The 16,160-nt window shown below is 43.7% G+C and overlaps 1 protein-coding gene across 1 annotated transcript in view; it reads left to right on the top strand.

Annotated features, from left to right (window-relative positions):
• Positions 1–15,597, top strand: part of zcchc7 (zinc finger, CCHC domain containing 7) — a 328,093-nt gene extending 312,496 nt beyond the window's left edge. The window contains exons 8-10 of the mRNA XM_038804545.1: positions 5,209–5,304; positions 9,594–9,711; positions 14,478–15,597. Coding sequence (XP_038660473.1) covers positions 5,209–5,304; positions 9,594–9,711; positions 14,478–15,061 — 798 coding nt within the window. The 3' untranslated portion in view covers positions 15,062–15,597. The remainder of the gene's footprint in view (positions 1–5,208; positions 5,305–9,593; positions 9,712–14,477) is intronic.
• The last annotated feature ends 563 nt before the right edge of the window (positions 15,598–16,160 follow it).

Below are 16,160 nucleotides of genomic sequence, written 5' to 3'. Positions count from 1 at the left end.
TACAAGGATATGGACCAAGTGCTAGACAATGGGATTAGATTACTTTGGTGGTTGTTTTTGACCGGTGCAGACATGACGGGCCGAAGGGCCTTTTCTGCGCTGTAAACCTCTATGACTCTATGACAGTGCTGTTAGGGAGGGAGTTCCAGGATTTTGACCCAGTGACAGTGAAGGAAAGGCAATAGTGTTCCAAGTCAGAATGGTGTGTGGTTCAGTGCTGAGGACCTGGGTTCAATCCCGGCCCCGGGTCACTGTCCATGTGGAGTTTGCACATTCTCCCCATGTTTGCGTGGATCTCACCCCCACAAACCAAAGATGTGCAGGGTAGGTGAATTGGCCACACTACATTGCACCTTAATTGGGGGGGGGGGGGGGGGGGGGGATTGGGTACTCTAAATGTATTTAAAAATAGAATGGTGTGTGGTTTGCAGGGGAACTTGCAAGTGGTGCTGTTCCCATCTGTTACCCTTGTTCTTCTAGAGGTTGTGGTTTAGAAGGACAAAGGAACCTTGGTGAGTTGCAGCAGTGCACCTTGTAGATGCATATTGGTGTCACTGTGCATCAGTGGTGGAGGGAGAGAGTGAGTGTTTAGGTGGTGTGTGGGTACCAATCAAGCAGCTGCTTTGTTGTGGATCGTGCTTAGGCTTCTTTGAGTGTTATTGGGGCTGCATTCATCCAGGAAAGCCGGGGGGGGGGGGGGGGGGGGGTCATTATTCCATCACACTCCCAACCTGTACCTTGCACATCAGTGTTTATGAATCTTTTTTTCCCCGGGATCCACTTTTGTCAACCGGTTGTCCTTCGGGAACCATGCTGGCCGACCTTCGTGACCCCCGCCAACTGACCTTTGTAATACATGCCACATTCGCTACCTTCAATGTGAAAGCGGAGCTTGTTTAGTCCTCACGATCTCACTTGAATCAGGTGCAAAGGATGAGAGGGCAATGTGCATATCAGGTGCAGACTTCAGCTAGTTCCTTTATGCCATCTTCAGCTTTGGAAAATTCAACCTCGCACATGTAGGTCGTCGTTGAGGGCAATCGCAACAAAATGCACATTTTGCTCAGCACTGGATACTCCTGGGAAATGCTACACCAGAATGCTAACCGCCTCATGGGCTTTTGGTGTTTTTAGTGTGGTATTACAGATCAGCCACAGCAGCGTAGTCTTTTAATTTGGAGTCAGCTCTTAAAGTTAATAACTGGCTTTGGGATCTCTACCTCAAAAGAAATTTTTCACCCACCACTTTTCTTTCAAAATCTGAAACAACATTGCTCATTTGCCAGTACTTCCCTGCATATAACACACTTGGGCTTTGCATTCTTATTTGCATTGGCACAATTAACAAAGCCATACTTCAGCAAATCTTTACACTGCTTTGTTCCTGAGTTGTTTCTTCCTTATGGGCTGTTAACCTGAGGACCTGGAGTTTTGTGCAGAGCTAACACTAGCACAGCCCTGCCCTGCCCTGATCAGCCCCCTCCAGCAGATTCTGTTGTGAGATCCTGTCCAATAGGTAGTCTATTTGAGTCTGGTCGTCTCTTACTTTGAGGAAAACCATTCATCTTCACAGTTCACTTGCCTTGCTTGCCAGCAGCTGCAAAATGGAAGGAACACTGTTCCGTGGATCTGGAGGGTGCTTCAAGTCCGGTGTGCATGCAGGGCGTGTGAATTGCTCTCTGCTGCAGCTTCTGGCCGGAAGACTCCACACAGCCTCATTTATTTCTACTTAAAAGGTGGCAGTAGCCACCATTTGCAATGTTAAAAACAGGTAGCAGCTGTTCATAGAATCATAGAATTCCTACAGTGCAGAAGGAGGGAATTCAGCCCATCTAGTTTGCATCGACCCTCTGAAAGAGCACTCTACCTAGGCTCACTCCCCTGCCCTATCCCCATCACCCACCTCACCTTTTGGACACCAAGGGGCAATTTTAGCATGGCCAATCCACCTAACCTGCACATCTTTGGACAATGGAAGGAAACTCAGGCAAACACAGGGAGAACATACAAATTCCCACACCAAAGGTCAGAATCAAACCCGGGTCTCTGGCACTGTGAAGTAGCACTGCTAGCCGCCATGCCACCCTTTTTTTTATTGCATCTAATCTAACATTCAAATACATATTGAATTTTAGCAACAAACTTCAAGCCAGCTTTTAAAAAGAGCATTGTAACTAAATATTTACCTCGCAAATCATGAATGAATGCTGTGCATTAAATATTCACCAAGATAAATCTAATTGTCTCTCGGGTAAGAAAGGATATACATCATCTTATTTTCATATTGATCATCACAAAATGACTTCCCACAATCAAAAAGTGCTCACAAGGTATCCTCGTTTGGATTGAAGTTTTTGCCTCCCATCTCTTTAAACAACCTCCAAACAGTTTCTACTTCTTCATGCCCGAGTGCAGAAATAACGATATCTCCATAATTCCTTGGTGATGTTTTAATAATGTTTTGATTAAATCTAAAAGCACCACAGCCTCTCTCTAATGATGTCTTACTAAAACCACTGATGAAGACGCTGTAAGCTCCAACGTCCAATACTTTGAATCTAGTTTGCATAATGACATATAAATCGAGCACCTTGCTCAGATATTGTTGTTGGACACACAATGCCAAGTACTTCAGAAGGAATTCATACTCAACAGTACTCGTTTCCATTGTCAAAAAAATTAATGGTAATTTAGCCACATCAACGTCAGCACAAGCTGACAGTTTTTCCATCATGCTCACTTCAAAACGAGTTTTATTAAATCATTCTGCTTTTAATTTCTTCCATTCATCTATACTTAAAAACTTTATCGGAACTGACGTTTTTGCAACTTTAGCTACTGTTGAATCATCACCTAATGTGTCGCCCATTTGACTTTTTGTGAACTCTGCTCTTTTTATGGCTGCCCCGGCTGTAAATACAGAAAACAAAGAGGCAGCGTTGCCCCTGTGAGCAGTTATTTCTTGTTTAGCGTTTGATGCTTTCCTCTTGCTTCCATCATTCTGTTTGTGCTCGGTTGACATTAAAACGTTTGATGAGGTGCACAGCGTTGGAGCAACACAACAGGGTTAACGTCTCGCTGCACTTGGTGCGATGTAAACAGAGGCCCAATGGCAGACACGCTGCAAGCCGGACAATGCCGTGGAGGGTCTGATCCGGCATGATAAGCAGTGATGGAAGGGGCTGCTCTCTTTAACCTCAGCCTCCGACTAAACTTCAGCTCCACATAATACCTTTACCGAGAGTGAAAGGGTGCCATTCGACAATAATACTCTCCCAGTTACTAGCCCTTCGGGACTTTAACACTGTTCACAGTCTGCACTTACAGAGGCCTTTGGAAGTGGCACCAGGTTGGGCGCTTCTCCCACGATCGGGACCATCGGAATGGCACGACCGATCGTTCCACGACCCTGCCGACATCCACCCACGGTTTACGACCTGTACTTTGTAAAACCCTGTTGTAGATAGTGGGCAGGCATTGGGAAGTCAGGTGACTTATTTGCCGTAAAACCTCAGCCTTTGCCCTGCTCTTGTAGCTACAATATTTATATGGCTGATCTCGTTCAGTTTCTGGTCAATGATGAACCCCCAGAATGTTGATAGTGGGGGATTCAGCTATGGTAATACTGTCAAATGTCATGGGGAGATGGTTAAATTCTGTTGTCAGTGATAGTCATTGGCTGGCACTTGTGTGGCGTAAATGTTACTTGCCACTTATAAGCCCAAGACTGAATATTGTCCAGGTCTTGTTTTACGAGGACATGGACTGCTTCAGTGTCTGAGGAGTTGCAAATGGTGCTGAACTTTGTGCAAACATCCGTGAACGTTCCCACTTCTGATTTTATGAGGAAGGGAAGGTCATTGATGAAGCAGCTGAAGATGGTTGCCCAGTAATTCAGTCAACTTATCGATATGAAACTGCTTGGATGGTATGGTGAAGTGCTTTCAATGTTTTGACTACTGGTTATGTGGAATTGAGAGTACTGAATTTAAAGAGAAGTTGCAATTTGATTGCTAAAGCATAAAACAATCACCAACTCTTGACACAATCCCACTGAAAGAAATTAAGTAAGAGGTGAATACAGATTTGTTCACTGCTTTCTGATCAAGAAGAGGTAATATAATAAGAATCTTTAAAAGTGTCACAAGTAGGCTTACATTAACACTGCAATGGCATTACTGTGAAAATCCCCTAGTCGCCACACTCCAGCACCTGTTCGGGTACCCAGAGGGAGAATTCAGATTATCCAATTCGCCTGACAAGCACGTCTTTCAGGACTTGTGGGAGGAAACCGGAGCACCCGGAGGAAACCCCGCAGACACGGGGAGAACGTGCAGACTCCGCACAGGCAGTGACCCAAGCCGAAAATCGAACCCAGGTCCCTGGTGCTAACCACTGTGCTTCATATACCTGAGTAATCACTTGCACTAATACAAGTAGTGGTACACAACTCTATAGAGCTTTGTAGTCAGGTTATTTAAAGTAGTAGATATACCAATCATATAGTCTAGCAGGAATTCCCCTACTGCATATCTTGGTAACAATTTGGTTTGCAGATAATCAACCATTTTATGTTCAGAAAGGTGTTCAGTCTCTGCCCAAATTTGTTTTGCTCTTATTACTGAAATGGAACTGAAATTTTAACAACCAATTTGGTGGAGGGGAGAAAATTATACATGTTTAACTTCAAAAGTGTTTCAATCCTGGCACTTATCCCTGAAATATGGCCCCTTTTAAAATAAGCATTAGAACCATTAAGGTTTATAACTCAGAGATGAGCCATTCAGCCCTGTGTGCTGGCTCAATCAATGTGAATCAAACTGCCTACAGTTTCCTTGTAGCCTTGCATCTTCCTCTGCTTCAAGTATTTACAAAACACAACAGAGGATCGCATGCTGTGTTGACAACAAGCTAACATCCATTTAATAAGGCTGTCCGATTTGTGAAGCTAGTTTCAAAATTGGGGTTAGGACTTGTTGATGTTAAAGGAGTCTTGTGCGGCATCCGATCATCATGATATACTTAACCCGATGATGCTGGCTGACCAAAATGGAAAAATAGTTCTCATGTAGACGAGCCCAAAAATACAATTATTTTAGTGTGACATTATTTTAATTGTTTAAATACCTTTCGTTTGCAGATATTTTGATTAAGTATTTCTAATTGATTCTTCAGATTGTTCACAAATTGTCACTTTCCATGTTTCAGATCCACCAAGGATCAATTGTAAATGGATGTCCCCAGTCTATTGGAAAGAAGTCTACATATTGCTACAACTGCGCAAGAAGTGGACATTTTGGCTACGTAAGCTTCAAACATTGAATTATCTAAAATCCCAATTTAAATGCTTCATGTGTAATTGTTACGCCGCCCTGGACAAGTGCCTGGTCATTTCCAGTCCCACATGCCCCGGAGTCACAACGCAAGTGAATTAACCAATAATTCTGGTAAAAATTCCCCAAATCTTTGGCCCTTGCCTGCCTAATAATTAGTCACCACGGTCGTAAGTTGAAACACAATTACTGTTTATTTATAACAAGGATAGTTGTGAAATATGCAGTAAATGCAACTGAATAACAACAAGGATAATCTACTACCCCCTTTAACTGTCTCGCCCTCGACCCGCACACAAGATATAAACACAGAGGAGGAGGGGTTGAAATAATTCAGGTGAAAATCAAAAAGTAAGAGTCTTTCCTTCAAATGGTGGTTTGCAGAATGCTTTCTTTGCAGCATGCTTGTGGATTAAAGTCTCTGATGCCCAGTCTGCAATGATCTTCCTTGCAGTTTAGCCATATTACTTTCAGTTTCCCCTAGAGAGGCCTCTTGCTTCACATTAAGCTTTGCTTCCACTGGAGAAAGAATTCACACCAGCCTTTTCTACAGAGAATTGGTTCTCACACTGGTCTTTTGGTGAGAATTAGCTGGCTATTTCTGAAGAGAGTGATCTGATTCTGAACCTTTCTTGCACAGCCTGTAATGCTTCTAATGTAAACCGATTCATCCAGGCTTTCTGGCAGACCAGAAACACTGGCTTTCTGAAGAAAAACGAGTAGAAAGAGAGTGAGTCTTCCCTCTTAGCTGCCAAAAGTACTTGTGGTACACGTCACAAAATAAATCCAATCCAAAACTAAACTGAAAGCTCCTTGGGTCTCTGAACCGTGGATTGGGTCACTTGGAGTGGGGATTGGTACTTGGGACTACGCTGTTGTGGCCATTACGGAGACATGGTTAGAACAGGGACAGGAATGGTTGTTGGATATTCCAGGGTATAGATGTTTCAGTAAGAGTAGGGAAGGTGGTAAAAGAGGTGGAGGAGTAGCATTGTTAATCAAGGATAGTTTAACGGCTGCAGAAAGGCAGTTCGAAGGGGATCTGCCTACTGAGGTAATATGGGCTGAAGTTAGAAATAGGAAAAGAGCGGTCACATTGTTAGTAGTTTTATATAGGCCCCCAAATAGTAATAGAGATGTGGAGGAAGAAATTGCAAACAGATTATGGATAGGTGTGGAGGTCTCAGGGTAGTTGTCATGGGTGACTTTAACTTTCCAAATATTGATTGGAACCTCTATAGGTCGAACAGTTCGGATGGGGCAGTTTTTGTACAGTGTGTGCAAGAGGGTTTCCTGACACAATATGTGGATAGGCCGACAAGAGGGGGTTCCACATTGGATTTGGTACTGGGTAATGAACTGGGCCAAGTGTTAGATTTGTTTGTGGGAGAGCACTTTGGAGATAGTGACCACAATTCGGTGTCTTTTACTATTGCAATGGAGAGGATAGAGCCATACGGCAGGGAAAGGTTTATAATTGGGGGAGGGGTAACTATGATGCGATCAGGGAAGAATTAGGGAGCATAAGATGGGAACAGAAACTGTCAGGGAAAGGTACAAATGAAAAGTGGAGCTTGTTCAAGGAACAAATACTGCGTGTCCTTGATAGGTATGTCCCTGTCAGGCAGGGAGGAAATGGCCGTGTGAGGGAACCATGGTTCACAAAAGAGGTTGAATGTCTTGTCAAGAGGTAAAAGGAAGAGTATGTAAGGATGAGAAAACAAGGTTCAAACAGGGTTACAAGGTAGCAAGGAATGCGCTTAAAAAATGGGCTTAGGAGAGCTAAGAGGGGGCACGAGAAGTCCTTGGCGGGTCGGATCAAGGAAAACCCCAAGACTTATTACTCATAGAGAGAAATAAAAGAATTACCAGGGTGAGGGTAGGGCCGGTCAGGACAGTAGTGGGAACTTGTGCATGGAGTCAGAAGAAATAGGAGAGGCATTGAATGAATACTTTTCTTTAGTGTTCACCAAGGAGAGGGGCCATGTTTTTGAGGATGAGAGTGTGATACAGGCGGGTAGGCTGGAGGAGGTAGATGTTCTGAGGAAGGATGTATTAGCAATTTTTTAAAACCTGAGGGTCGACAAGTCCCCTGGCCCAGATGGGATATATCCTAGGCTTCTTTGGGTGGCAAGGGATGAGATTGCAGAGCCTTTGGCTTTGATCTTTCGGTCCTCACTGTCCACGGGGCTAGTGCCAGAGGACTGGAGAGTGGCGAATGTTGTTCCTCTGTTCAAGAAAGGGAATAGGAATGACCCTGGTAATTATAGGCCAGTTAGTCCTATTTCGGTGGTCGGTAAGTTAATGGAAAAGGTCCTGAAGGATAGAATTTATGACCATTTGGAAAGATGCAGCTTAATCCAGGCTAGCCAACACGGATTCGTGAAGGGTAAGTCTTGCCTCACAAATTTGATTGAATTCTTTGAGGAGGTAACTAAGGGTGTAGATGAAGGTAGAGCAGTTGATGTCGTATACATGGATTTTAGTAAGGCGTTTGATAAGGTTCTCCATGGTCGGCTCATGAAGAAAGTAAGGTGTGGGATAGAGGGAAATTTGGCCAATTGGATAAGTAACTGGCTATCACAAAGAAGACAGAGGGTGGTGGTGGATGGAAAATTTTCAGACTGGAGACCAGTTACCAGTAGTGTACCACAGGGATCAGTGCTGGGTCCTCTGCTATTCGTGATTTTTATCAATGACTTGGAGGAGGGGGCTGAAGGGTGGGTCAGTAAATTTGCTGATGACACCAAGATTGGTGGAGTAGTGGATGAGGTGGAGGGCTGTTATAGTCTGCAAAGAGTCATTGATAGGATGCAGAGCTGGGCCAAACAATGGCAGATGGAGTTTAACCCTGATAAGTGCGAGGTGATTCATTTTGGTAGAAAAAATCTGAATGCGGATTACAGGGTCAATGGCAGGGTTCTGAGGAATGTGGAGGAACAGAGAGATCTTGGGGTTAATGTCCACAGATCTCTGAAGGTTGCCACTCAAGTGGATAGAGCAGTGAAAAAAGCTTATAGTGTGTTAGTGTTTATTAACACAGATTAAAAGCCGCAGGGTTATGCTGCAACTATACATGACCCTGGTGAGACCACATTTGGAGTATTGTGTGCAGTTCTGGTCACATTATAGGAAGGATGTGGAAGCATTGGAAAGGGTGCAAAGGAGTTTTACCAGGATGCTGCCTGGTTTGCAGGATAGGTCTTATGAGGAAAGGTTGAGGGAGCTAAGGCTCTTTGGAGCGGAGGAGGGTGAGAGGCGACTTAATAGAGGTTTATAAGATGATGAGGGGGATAGATAGTGTGGACGTTCAGAGACTATTTCCTCGGCTGGATGTAGCTGTTACAAGGGGGCATAACTATAAGATTCAGGATCGGAGATATAGGAGGGATGTCCGAAGTAGGTTCTTTACTCGGAGAGTGGTTAGGGTGTGGAATGGACTGCTTGCTGTGATAGTGGAGTCGGACACTTTAGGAACTTTGAAGCGGTTATTGGATAGGCACATGGAGCACACCAGAATGACAGGGAATGGGATAGCTTGATCTTGGTTTCGGACAATGCTCAGCACAACATCGAGGGCCGAAGGGCCTGTTCTGTGCTGTACTGTTCTATGTTCCAGGAACCATTTCAGTGGCAGATCGATTCACCACCTGTTACCAGGCAGATCACAACTTTTTGGGCCAATTGATTGGCCACCAGCTACATCAATCAAACTGAGTCATCACTGAGGCCAGCCAATCTCCAATCAGCACAGCCTTCTGGATCCTGCTGTTTGAGTTAAAGGTACAGGCCACAGCTTCCTTCTGCTTGAATTAAAATAGCAGGCAGCCTTAAAGACACATATCCGTAAATCATCCATGGATCAAAAATGTAATGGCAAAAATAAGAGAAAGGGAAAATAAGGGAACAAAAACAGAATAAACAAGAACAAACAGGAAAGACCCTAACATAATGCACTTTTGTACAATGTAATTAAAAACAAACCCAGTGACTATAAAATTATATTTTAGATGCTTGCCAAAAATCCAGTGAACTCAAAAGTACAATCTGAAATGTTACTCTTTAGGAAATTCCGTATCAGAATATGTTTATTCAGATGTTGCTGCCTGTTTGCAGCTCTGAAATTTAGGTGCTGATTACTGATAACTTCTAATACACTGACACTGGTGGATGGGGAGAGCGAAAGGCTAACCATCAGATATTTTTGCATCTCCCAGATAGGGTATGTTTGTCTTTATACAATGTTTTGGTGATTTTCAGGAATGTTCAGGCAAATGGATGCATAATCATACCTTTCCGACATCACCATTTGTGTATCACTATGATACAAAGCGTGACATACAAATGAGGGAGCGGAGGATAAAGAAGAGGGTTGAAGGTTAGTCCTGTTTAATGCTGGAAATATAACCGGCACGATTTCCGTAATTATTCAGTCAAGAATTCTTTATTTGTAAAGCGTATTTTAATAAAGAGCTCTGTGAAATGAAGGCACGCAAGTTCAGTCTCCAATCTAAACTGCGTGGCTGTATGGGGGATAATCTGAGGAGCAGGCTACTGTCACAGGACTGCAAACCAACCAGCTCAAGAGTGATATAAAAAGGGGCCACGGTGGAGGAAATGTATGAAAGGGTGACTGTTGATACCCTTCACAGAATGATTGCAGCACAGAGGAGGCTATTTGGCCATCTTATCTGCTTTCCTGGCCTTTCCCCCATAGCCCTGCAGATTCTTCCTTTTCAGATAATAATCCGATTCCCTCTTAAATGCCTCGATTGAATGTGCCTCTACCGTGCACTCAAGACAGCATATTCTAAATTCCAAACACTTGCTGCGTGAAAAAGTTTTTCCTCATGTCTCCATTGCTGCTTTTGACACAAATAACATGCCAATAATTGATGGCAAGGAGACTATGGCAGGTGAGGATCTAAAAATGATCATTATCACTAAGGAGGTAGTGTTGGGCAAGCTAATGGGGCTAAAGGTAGACAAGTCTCCTGGTCCTGATGGAATGCACCCCAGGGTACTAAAAGAGATGGCAGGGGAAATAGCAAATGTGCTCGTGGTAATTTGCCAAAATTCGCTGGACTCTGGGGCGGATCCGGCAGATTGTAAAACAGCAAATGTGACACCAAAAAAGGAGGTAAACAAAAGGCGGGTAACTATAGGCCAGTTAGCTTAACTTCTGTAGTGGGGAAAATGCTCGAATCTATGATCAAGGAAGGAATAGCAGACATCTGGATAGAAATTGTCCTCTTTGGCAGACACAGCATGGGTTCATGAAAGGCAGGTCATGTTTACCCGATTTATTGGAATTCTTTGAGGACATTACAAGCGCAGTGGACAACGGAGAACTGGTGGATCTGGAGTGTCTAGATTACCAGAAGGCATTCGACAAGGTGCCGCACAAAAGGCTATTAAGTAAGATAAGGGTGCACTGCCTTACGGGTAATGAATTGGCATGGATAGAGGATTGGTTAACTAACAGACAAGCAGAGAGTGAGGATAAATGAGTGTTTTTCTAGTTGGCAATCAGTGGCTCGTAGTGTCCCTCAGCGATCAGTGTTGGGACCACAATTGTTTACAATTTCAAAGATGATTTGGAGTTGGGGACCAAGTGTAATGTGCCAAAGATCGCAGAAGACACTAAGATAAGTGGTAGAGTAAAGTGTGCAGAGAACACTGAAAGTCTGCAGAAGGATATAGATAGTTTAAGTGAGTGGGCAAGGGTCTGGCAGATGGAGTACAATGTTGGTAAATGAGGTCATCCATTTTGGTAGGAATAACAGCAAAATGAACTATTACTTAAATGGTAAAGAATGGCAGCATGCTGCTGTGCAGAGGGACCTGGGTGTCCTTGTGCATGAATTACAAAAAGTTGGTTTACAGGTGCAGCAGTTAATTAGGAAGACAAATGGAATTTTGTCCTTCATTGCCAGAAGGATGGAGTTTAAAAACATGGAGGTTATATTGCGGCTGTGTAGGGTGCTGGTGAAGCCACACCTGGAGTACTGTGTACAGTTTTGGACTCCTTGAGAAAGGATGTACTGACATTGGAGAGGGTGCAGAGGGGATTCACTAGGTTGATTCCGGAGTTGAGAGGATTAGCTTATGAGGAGAGACTAAGTAGACTGGGTCTATACTCTTTGGAATTTAGAAGAATGAGGTGGGAATTGTATAGAAACATATAAAATTATGAAGGGAATAGTTAAGATAGAAAGAGAGAGGTTGTTTCCACTGGTGGATGAAACTAGAACTAGGGGGCATATACTCAAAATAAGTGGAAGCAGATTTAGGACCGAGTTGAGGGGGAACTTCTTCACCAAAGGGTTGTAAATCTATGGAATTCCCTACCCAGTGAATCATAGAATTTACAGTGCAGAAGGAGGCCATTCGGCCTATCAAGTCTGCACCAGCTCCTGGCAAGAACACCCTACTTAAGCGCATGCCTCCACCCTGTCCCCAGAACCTAGTAACCCCACCTAACCTTTTTGGACACTAAGGGCAATTTATAATGGCCAATCCACCTAACCTGCACATCTTTGGACTGTGGGAGGAAACCGGATCACCCGGAGGAAACCCACGCAGATACAGGGAGAACGTGCAGACTTCGCACAGACAGTGACCCAAGCCGGGAATCAAACCTGGGACCATGGAGCTATGAGGCAATTGTGCTAACCACTGTGCTACCATTGAGGTAGCAGTTGAGGTACCTAGTTGAATGTTTATAAGGCAAAGAGAGTTTTGAACAGTAAAGGAATTGAGGGTTATGGTGAGCGGGCAGGTAATTTGAGCTGAGTCCACAAAACGATCAGCCATGGTCCTATTAAATGGTGGAGCAGGCTCGAGGGGCCAGATGGCCTATTTCTGGTCCTAATTCTTATGGACCGTTACTTATCTTAAATCAGTGCCTTACCCAACAACACTCTATGGATCTCAATAGTGAAAATCTTAATTGACCCAGTGTTGTGTTCTTGTAGCCGCAAAGAGAGAGAATCAGAGGTGGCATGTGCCAAGTTCGTATAACATAGTGCAAGGATGTGGCGGCACGATGGCACCGTGGGTAGCACTGCTGCCTCCCGGCACTGGGGACCCGGGTTCTATCCCATCCCCTGTTCACTGTCCGTGTGGAGTTTGCACATTCTCCCCGTGTCTGCCTGAGTCTCACCCCCACAACCCAAAGATTTGCAGGGTAGGTTGGATTGGCCGCGCTAAATTGTCCCTTAATTGGAAAAAAATTAATTGGGTACTCTAAATTTATGGGAAAAAACATAGTGCAAGGGGTTTATTCACAAGATGCTGCTCCAACGGAGTTCAATGGTGAAATGCTCCAATTAGATCATTACTGAACACATGCGTTACACCAGCCAATGGTGTTACTCTGATACATGACACCCCTGCATCTTTACTCCATTAATTTTTACTACTGATCCTTTCTCTTTGCGCCTACAAGAAATAACATAACACTGGGTCAATTGAGACATGGCACGTGTACTCATGAGAAGGCACTTGAGAATTTTTTTTAATTAAATGGTCAACAGTAACAAAGATTTGAAAATAAACTATGTAACATTACACATATCATACTAACTTTTAAACAACAAGGAAATGCCACCGTGCCAAATGTGCAAAGCTCTATCAGCTCATTTGCACAAAGAAAATAAACACACGGTATCACCCTTCACAGGCTCCTTAACAGTAACGGAGGATAAGCCTGAGAATGTGTTATCATGTCCAGACCTTTGTCGTAGAAATGATCTGTCCATCAATGTGTAACCTGTTCCACATATCAGAGCCATTCTCTAAGCAGCTGTGGAGGCCCTCCCACACAGGCCAATCTCACACCAGAACCAAATCCTGGCATCCACATATTCCGCTGGCACTCAAGGTGCAGCTGAACATCCTTGACTTCCAGTGTGTTTAAGCCACAGTGATGTACAGTTACATGCAGCGTTCACCACACCTGAAAGTAAAACATCAGCAATTGGCGAAAGAGTTTTTTCAATGGTATTAGCTAGTGGCTCATTTGGAACAATGTCACGCACCAGGTCCCGCAGTATCTTCTGGCTTCAAACCGGAGTGCATTCTGGACTCTTATTTTCCCCTCTGCCCCGTGTTCCAGGACCGAGGTATCTTAGAAAAAATTGTTCTTCTTTCCGGCTACAAAAAAGGAAACAGCAACAGCAGCCTCCAGGCATCTGCAGTCACCAGCAGGAGCAAGCAGCAAATACAACCTGGAGCTGTGAAGTGCTCTCACAACTAACCAGGCCAATTCCTCAATAGCGATGGTCTTCAGCTGTGAAGCTTGAGGCTGCTCACTGTCAAAGGGAGTTAAAGTAACCTCCAGCATAAAACCAAGAACAGGACACATTTCTGGACATTTTTGGTAAGACAGACAGGCTGCAGCTATAGTTGTACCCTATTATGGGTCTCCACAATATTTAAAGATGGCTTGAAGACCTCACAGACGAAAGCACCCACCCTCCCCCTCTCAGCACACTCGGAACACTGGGCCAGCAGCTCCGGTGCCCTTGAGCCACAGGCCAGAAAATGGAAATGCCTACTCACATCCCCTCAGCAGCCATTGCACAGGCTTCACAAAAGGATTACTAAACAACGGCCGCATGATTTCTCGCTGGGGAGCCAGTTAATTCCCAGGAGGCCGTTGCATTTGACTTCAATCTTGCTAATAATATGGAAATTAATGCAAATGAGGGTTAACGACATGCTCACCATATTTAGGTGTGATCTGGAACTTTCCATCGGGAGCAGACCAGTTAGATAGCAAACTGATTCATGCCCAGCACAAACCATGATTTTGGCCTATCCTGCTATTTAACCGGCACGCTCAGATCCGCGCCAGGCACAACACGGCGGTTAAATCATGCCCTCTGTGTCTAACATACTCACAAGACAACTAGGGCCGGGCCATGAGAGTGAGTGTCACCCCCATCTCAGGACATTTTTAAAAAAATAATGGCAGTAGTAAACTGCATTTATTGGAATATGTATTCTTGAACTAGTTTGGATGCATCAAAGAAAATGTGATAGTTACATTCTATGCCTGTAACCTTCATCTTTCACATTTTAATTTTGATATGATCATAATACTAGTTTTTTAAACATTCATTTAACTTCTTCCTGCAGCACTCCAAGAAGCTGGGTTTCTGGAAACCAGATTTCTGACTCCGAGATTGCGCACAGGGAAGTGTGCAAGTGAAGATTCCTTTACCAAGAAAGCAAAGAAAAAAATGAAGAGAGAAGCGCTGAAGAAAAAAAGGATGGAACAAGAGGGAAGAGAGTTCACAAGAAACAGAGGGGCGGCAAAACGCAAAGCAAAGCGTCACCATCGAACCACCCATTGTCCCAAAACCTTTACTGAAGGTGTTGAAGAGGATTTTCCAAGAGGATTTGCAGCCCAGTCGGTAGCAATTAGTGCCCCAGAGTATAAAACCCAACAGAGCCCTCTGTTGTTTATGCACAGTAATATCACACAGAATGAGGGACACCTAGGTCCAACAAGAAGAAAGAGGAACAAAATCAGGAAAAAGAAAAAACACACCGGAGAGACTATCGAGCTGGCAAGGAAAAGGCGAAAAAAGACTAAGAAAACAAAAGCACATGTCAGCGAAGAAGTTCCGCCAGACCCAGATAATGCTTCAATAATGGAACAGAAATCAAAGAAGCGCAAGAAACATTCTAAAATTAAATCTCAGGAATCTGTAAACTAATAGAAATAGTGAATAGTTTTTGTTTCAGGGAGCAGAACAGTTGCGCGGCAACAATCTCCAACCCTTGTTTTTAAATCTAAAAATCATTGTATTAATTCACTGTGATATGGAGTTCATGAATTTGCACACACACACACACACACACAAAGAGCTCCAGATGTCACCAGGCCATTAGGTGATGCTAAACAAAAGTTAGGCTTCACCCAATAGTGGAGTGGGTAAATTTGAGAGTGAATCACCCTGGGTTGCATTTGCACTTGGGAGGGAGAGGCACTGAACCCTGCATGCAGGGCATTTGTACAGCCTCTCAGCCAAGCCCTGATGAACAGTGAAAGGAAAGGAGCAACTTACCATTTTTGCATACAGATGAATTGTTTTGTTTGATGTAGTTCAGATAAATATTCATGCTTGTTACATTCTGTATGGTTAGAGTCTAGTTTAATTCTTTGGTTACCTATAATCAGTAACCTGTCTGCTTTGGCTTGTATTATTGCTTGTACTGTGACTTTACAAGTTATTAAATATTTCTGCATTTATCTTTGCATAACAAATTTGTTCAAGCAATATGTAGGGATACATATTCATTCATTACACTGGTAGTAATCTGACAGAGTAGAAGTTTCCATTTGTAGGAAAAACTAGAACCAGAGGACACAATCTCAGACTAAAGGGACAATCCTTTAAAACTGAGATGAGGAGGAATTTTTTCAGTCAAGGGTGGTGAAGCTGTGGAACTCTTTGCCGCAGAAGGCTGTGGAGGCCAAATCACTGAGTGTCTTTAAGACAGAGATAGATAGGTTCTTGACTAATAAGGGGATCAGGGGTTATGGGGAGAAGGCAGGAGAATGGGAGATGAGAAAAATGTCAGTCATGATTGAATGGTGGAGCAGACTCGATGGGCCGAATGACCTAATCCTGCTTCTATGTCTTATGGTCTAAGTGTACTTTCTATTTTGTTATCTTGATCTGTTTAATTCTAAGATTATTATCTTAAAGATTCTACTTTTTAATGCACTTTTTAGTTTCTGGAACTTTTGTGTGGCATGAATCATGACTTCTGCCACATCCCACACCATTTCTTTCTTTCAGAACTTCTGTA

This window comes from Scyliorhinus canicula, chromosome 8 (genome assembly GCF_902713615.1).
Source record: "Scyliorhinus canicula chromosome 8, sScyCan1.1, whole genome shotgun sequence".
Lineage (NCBI taxonomy): Eukaryota > Metazoa > Chordata > Chondrichthyes > Carcharhiniformes > Scyliorhinidae > Scyliorhinus > Scyliorhinus canicula.
This window is presented reverse-complemented; position numbering and strand designations above follow the sequence as displayed.